Raw genomic sequence first — 6,784 nt, forward strand, 5'->3', positions numbered from 1 at the left:
TCTTCTTCTTTATTTTCTTCTTTATTTTCTATTGTTTCACTTTCTTCAATATATTCATATTCATATTCGTCTTCTTGACTTGAATATTCTTCACTCTCATTACTATATGGAGAGTCTTCCCACTCAATTTCATTTGGATCAAGACATGAAACTTCTTCAAAATCCATTTCTTCTTCACTAAAATAATTGGTGTCATCATCTACTGTTTTATCTTCGTCTGTATCATTTTTCTGTTTATTAACCCATTCATAGTCTTCTTCACTTAACTTTTCAATCCATGTGTCATAATATCTAACAATATATTTATTATTATTAATACATGCCAAACTCCTTATTTCATTTTTTACTTCTTCCATACGAACTTCTCCTGTTGTGATAAGCACTTTAATTGCATATTTTCTGTCTAATTACTTTCTGTAATACTTTTATCATTATTACAAACTTCTTATCATCATTTCTTACTGCTGAATATACTTTTCCATATGACCCACTTCCTATTAACTCAATTTGACTAAAATCTTTTTGAAGAAACCGTGGTCCTTCACTCATTTCTTTCACTTGTATTACTTTTTAGTTCTTTGTGAAAACAAAAACATTAAATTCTTATCTTTCTTTTAAATTATTCTTGTCCTTCATAATATCCTTCTTCATATCCTGTTCCATATTCTTGATAATATTGATTATTATATTGAATAAGTGTTTCAATCATCTCTTCTTCTTTGCTTATTCGTTTTTCTAATCTTTGAATAATATTCTTTAATTCTTCTATTTCCTTTTCTTGTTCTATAACTTTACTGATAAGTTCTCCTGTACTTTCTCTAAAACAACTTGTTTTTCTTCTTGGTGGTGGAAGTGTAGGTACTTTTGTTTCTATTTCTTCTCTATTGTTGTTTTCTTGTTCAGTTTCTTCTATTATGTCTTTATTGTTATTTGTTGTTTTATGTTCTTGACTTTTTCCTAGATTTGGATTTTCTTTTCTTTTATCTTCTTCTTTGTCTATAATTGCTGTTAATACTCCACTTGCAATATTCCCTCCAATAAGTTCATTTGATTTATGTTGTAGTCGATTTGGTTTTGGTGGAAGATAACTTGGTTTTGGTGCTTCTGTTGTTGGATGTGTTAATCCATTATTTTGTGACATAACTTTTTGAACTTGTTCTTTAACTAAACTTGTTCCATCAGTAACTTCTGGTTTAGTTGATTTATGTGAAAAAATCGTTTGTCTAGGTTTACCTGCATTAATTCTTTTTTGCCTTTCAACCACAACTTTTTGAATTTCTTCTGTAACTTTTTCATAAGGTGCAGATGGATGAGGAACTACAGCTGGATAATCTGGTGGATTAATTCCTGCTCTTAAATTTATTTCTTCAATCTCCTTAAAAATATTTTGATATGAATTAATTAAAGTAGCAAATCCTTCAATAACTAGTTTAGTATTTTCCATTTCTTTCATTGCTTCATGAGGAGGTGCTCTACAAACAGTAGGTCCAAGACATGTTCCTAAATTATATGCTGTCATTTGTGTTTTTTCAACATTTTTAACAACTTCTTGACAAAAATAACATAAATACCATAACGTATTTTTATTTACATCAGGTATTTTATTTATTAATTTTTTTGCTTCTTTTTCTTTTACTCCATCTTTTAATCTTCCAAGAACAACAAATTCATTATAATATTGAAATGGAATTAATGGGTCTGGTAATTCTCTTAAATATTCTTTAATTATAGCAGCTGCACATGCACACTCTTTAAATTCTTCAATTACAATGTCTTGATCTCCATCTAAAATTGATTTAACTCTTCCTACAATTTTATATGATGCACTTGTTCTAAAAATTCCTTCACTTTCTGCTCCTTTATTTTTCTGAAGATATTCAATAGCTCTATATATTGGAATAGGATATCTCCATGCTGACTTACTCACTGCACATCCTAATGGATATTTAAATGTTCCATACACTTTTGTTAATAATGGTAATGTACTCATCCATTCATCAAATTCAATTTGTGATGGACAACAAAATGTATATACTTTATCATAAAATAATTCAAAACAAAGATTTTCTTTTCCTTGTGGAATTGCTTTATTTCTTTTATTAATATGAATATTAAAAATTGCTATACTTAAATCAATTTGAAATTTTGGTTTTGATGCATTGTCTATTAAATATAAATGTTGATCTTTAGATGTCACAATTTTTATTTCTTTTGTCTCAAATTTCTTATTATATAATACTTCTATTGTTCCTGATGTTTTAGTCCTATTGTGTTGATTTCTTTTTTATACTCTTTGCTATTACACAATCTATTCTTACAAACATTTTCTTTTTGCTCTTACTCTTTTTAAGTTCTTTTTCAAGATGTCTCTTTTTTCTTCCTTCTTCTTATTTTATTTCCTCTTTTTCTTTTTTTAATATGTTTTTGAATTGTGTTTTTCTCTTTCTTTTTGTTATATATCTATAAATATATTGTTCCGTAGAAAGATTAACAACCAAATCTTGATTTTAGTTGACCTTAATGCACAGAAGAAGAGATGTTGGGATTGATTTCACAAAAAAGAAAATCACTAATACAAATATGCTCAAACAATTAGTTAAGTATATAAAAGCACAAAAGTTTCTTGGTAGTGACGTTAAGTCTTTAATATACCAAGACAACGGATTAACTGACATTTGTGCTTTTAACCTATTTAGTAATCTTCAGGGTTTGTTCTTCTTCTTAACAATAAAAGTCAATAAATAATGATTATGTTAAATTGTTAAAACTAATGAAGAATAGTTATTGATATTAGTAATAATAAAATTGAAAGCATCCCTAAAAATCTAACAACCATTCAACAACTTAAATCATTAAATTTGGCACAAAATAGAATAAATAGTGGAATGGATGTGTTGTCCAAATTACCATTACTTACATTTCTTGACCTTTCTAATAATAACATTAAAGAATTTGATTTTGGAAATATTTCACAATTAACATCACTTGGTTTGTTTTTATTTGAAGGAGAAAAAAAGTATTAATTGAAGTAGAAGTACTTAAATTAACAAATAATGAAATTCATACATTTGATTATAGTAGTTTAAAGCCATTAAAATCATTAAAAGAATTTTATATTAATACAAATTATATTGAAGCACCTGTTTTTACTGAAACAACAATTTGTCTTCTCTTTCCATCACCGTTTTTCCAATTAACACCTAACCAAATTGATGAACGTCTTTATTTAGGGTCATTAGATTCTACAAGAAATCGAGACATTTTAATAGAAAGAAATATTACAGGAATCTTATCATTAGGAGTTAAAGCTATTGTTGTCTCCAAAAAAATCCAAGTTGAATATATTGATATTGGAGATTTAGCAAGTGAAGCAATTGATCAATATTTTGCAAAATGCTTTTCATTTATGGAGACAATAATTGAAGGAGGTGGGTCTATTTTAATTCATTGTCATGCAGGAATATCTCGATCTAGTACTGTTTTAATAGCATATTTAATGTACAAAAAGATGTGGAGGTATAAAGAAGCTGTTACATTTGTTAAAAAGAAAAGACCAATTATATCACCAAATACAGGATTTGAGAAACAACTTCTAAGTTTTGAGCATAAATTATTTAATAATGGAGAAGTGGACAATGACGGACAAGAATCAGAAGAATAAATAAGTGTATATTAATAAATAAGCGAAGAGAGAAGTATTTAATTCTACTGATCAATTCAATTTTTCGGAGATTCTGTTTCTTTTCATAAAGATTTTCTTTCTATCTATCAGATTTAATCTTAAAATCAACAAACAATGTCATTTCATTTTATTGTCCTTTTTACTACCCAAAAAATTCAAAAAGTAAAGAAATGGAAAGATGGAATAGGAATATATTCTGAAGATAAAAAAAAATTTGAATTATATGAAGAAGTTAATGGTAAGAAGGTTTGTTAATATAAAATAATATCATATAATACTTATTTGACATTATTAGCAATTAATAACAAGTGAAACGATTAAAAAAACACCAAGTGTTGGTGATATAATTGAAGTTGATAAATTTCTCATTGACATTGACTCTGTACAATCAGAAGAAACTAATCCCCAAATTGACAAGACTAATGCACATAATACAATACCTATTTGTTCAAGAGTTTGTACTGGCATGAAGAAAAGAAAAACCAGTTTAAAACCACTACTAACAACAACACCAAGAAGTTCAATAATAAAGACTGACAAACAAAAAAATAGTATTAAAGAATTAATTGACATATTTGAAGGAAAAGAAATAAGTCAAGAACAACATAAGAAGATAAATAAACAAACAGGTTGTATTAAAAAAGAGTTAGGAAGGAAAGGATTTAAAGTACCAAAAGCAATGGAAAAAATTGAGTTTCCTAAAAGTTTAATTGATAGTGAAGAAAAAATAGAAAGAATCAAAAGAAATAAAGAGTCAAGTCAAGGGATATACACTAATATTGGTAAATATGTCACTGATATGAATAATATTGTAGTTAATGAAATAAATTATAGACTAGCAGAAATTGGACAAATGTTTTATACAATAGTTGATACACAAGCCATTGAAATGGGAGGTAAAGGAAGAATAAGTATTTGTTCACATGGAGTTGCAATAAGACAAATATGTCACAAAGAAGGAATAAATAAAGGAAGAGGATTTTATTGTTGTCCAGAACATAAATGCAAAGCATTTCAATGGGATAAAGAAGGAATAAATAAGACAGAGTTAAGATATAAATTACCAGAAGCAATTGATCGTAAAATTGAAATGAAAGAATTGAATGTAAAAATATTTGAAGAACAAGGGATTATTGTTTTTCTTGATGTTGAAGTTTTTCAAAGTAAGAAATTAGTACCAACACCAGAAGATCCAGAAAGTACAAAAACAATATATTTTATGAAAATTAATGATATAAGGAAAGTTAAGTTTGTTAAGAAATAGATAAAGATAAATAAACATAAATAATTTAAATAGAGAATTAAAAAAAGATGATTTATGGATATTATTACCTCAAGAATATCCTTATTCATTAAATTCAAAAATTTATATTGTAACATCATTATATCATGGACCAACTAAAGATGGACTAATTGGAATTGAATTTATTACACCAACACCAACAAATTTTAAAAGAATAAATTGTATTGCATTACGTGGATTTTCAGGATCAACAGAAGTCTTGATACTCCAAACATTAGTTCAATTATCAATTACACCTATTCATTTACTTTCTAGTCTTATGCAATATTTGATATTTCATAAATTTACACCAACAAAATATCAACCACTACCAGACATTCAAATAATTAAAGAATATAACTTAAATAATGAACAAATTCAAGTCATTGAAGAAGTTATTCAATCCCTTCAAGAAAACAAACCACCATTAACTCTTGTTCATGGAGTTTTTGGATCAGGAAAGTCACATCTTCTTTCAGTGTTATGTATTTTATTAGCATCTCTAAATTATAAAGTATTAGTTTGTGCATCAACTAATGTTGCAGTTGATAGAGTTCTTGAAAGTTTATTAACAAAAAATTATAAGTCATTCTTTCGTGTTGGGTCATTAAAAAAAATTAGTAAACAAATATTACCATTCACTCTTTCAGAAAATGATGGATTAAATGATCTTAGAGAATTAAAAAAAGAAAAGTTATTAACAAATGAAGAAAGAAGAATTATTGAAAATGAAATTAATGAAAGAAAAAGTGGAAGTATTGAAAAAAGGTCTCATGATATAAAAACAGCCTCTATTGTTGGTGTTACATGTGCATCTTCTACAAATCCAATTCTTAATAATTCCTATGATATTATTCTTCTTGATGAAGCTACTCAAACTATTGAACCTATGTTACTTATTCCTATTCTTAGATTTAATCCAAAATGTATTGTTTGTGTTGGTGATCCTATGCAACTTGATCCTGTTCTTCAAACTGACCATCTTTCTGCTACTCTTTTCCAAAGACTTTGTTCTTTAGAAATTCCAATTATGTTAAAAGTTCAATACAGATGTTGTCCTCCTATTAGTAATATTGTTAATAGACTCTATTATAATGGTAATTTACAAAATGGTGCTAATGTTTATAATCAACATTCTCTCATCCCTTCAAGTAATGAAATTATACTTTGTTATCATGACATTGATGATGAAAAAATTCTTGGTTCGAGTTATTATTCTCATTTCGAGCTTTGTGTTGTAAATCAAATCATTTCTATTTTATCTCAACTTCTTATTCCACTTAATCGTGTCGGTGTTATTTCCTTTTATAAACAACAATGTGAATATCTTGCTTCTTCGATATCTCAAAAAGAAATTACAGTAGCAACTATTGATGCATTCCAAGGTGCTGAAAAAGATATTATTTTACTCTCTTTCGTTAGAAATAAACATTCTTCCTTTTTAGAATCTGCAAAACGTCTCAATGTTGCTCTTACTCGTGCTCGAAATAACTTAATTTTCATAATGCACAAAAACATCTTACAAGATGCTTTTATCCAAAATCTCTTCTTAAACACTAATGTTTCTTACATTGATTGTGACGTTCTTCTTCACTCAAAACAATTCATTTTTGAATAATCTACTTTTTCTTTGTTAATTCAGTAGTTTATTATGTTTCTAATGTTTGTATTGAACTTACTTCTTCTGATTTTATAATTTTCTCTTTATTCTGGTTTTGTTCTGTTGTTGATTATTTTATTTTCATTTATGGAGAAGAAGTTTACATGAACCAAACCACAAACCAATTATAAAAATGATAATGAGTTGTATTTGCATCATT

General features: G+C 26.9%; 3 protein-coding genes across 3 annotated transcripts; 2 read left to right on the top strand and 1 right to left on the bottom strand.

Annotated features, from left to right (window-relative positions):
- Window positions 1-619: 619 nt before the first annotated feature.
- ENU1_009460 (Rho GTPase activating protein, putative) lies at window positions 620-2,324 on the bottom strand (the record flags this gene model as incomplete). Its single annotated transcript, XM_008856631.1, has 2 exons — window positions 620-2,208; window positions 2,291-2,324. The coding sequence occupies 2 exons, from the start codon at window positions 2,322-2,324 to the stop codon at window positions 620-622; spliced, it is 1,623 nt and encodes a 540-aa protein (XP_008854853.1).
- A 196-nt stretch (window positions 2,325-2,520) lies between these two features.
- ENU1_009470 (leucine rich repeat and phosphatase domain containing protein) lies at window positions 2,521-3,661 on the top strand (the record flags this gene model as incomplete). The annotated part of the gene is made up of 3 exons (XM_008856632.1): window positions 2,521-2,707; window positions 2,782-2,988; window positions 3,033-3,661. 3 exons carry the CDS (start codon window positions 2,521-2,523, stop codon window positions 3,659-3,661), a joined length of 1,023 nt encoding a protein of 340 aa, XP_008854854.1.
- A 135-nt stretch (window positions 3,662-3,796) lies between these two features.
- Window positions 3,797-6,582, top strand: ENU1_009480 (regulator of nonsense transcripts, putative; the record flags this gene model as incomplete). The annotated part of the gene is made up of 3 exons (XM_008856633.1): window positions 3,797-3,928; window positions 3,978-4,930; window positions 4,980-6,582. 3 exons carry the CDS (start codon window positions 3,797-3,799, stop codon window positions 6,580-6,582), a joined length of 2,688 nt encoding a protein of 895 aa, XP_008854855.1.
- Between the last annotated feature and the right edge of the window lie 202 nt (window positions 6,583-6,784).

Source organism: Entamoeba nuttalli, assembly GCF_000257125.1.
Source record: "Entamoeba nuttalli P19 unplaced genomic scaffold asmbl_2109, whole genome shotgun sequence".
NCBI classification, from domain to species: Eukaryota; Evosea; order Mastigamoebida; family Endamoebidae; genus Entamoeba; species Entamoeba nuttalli.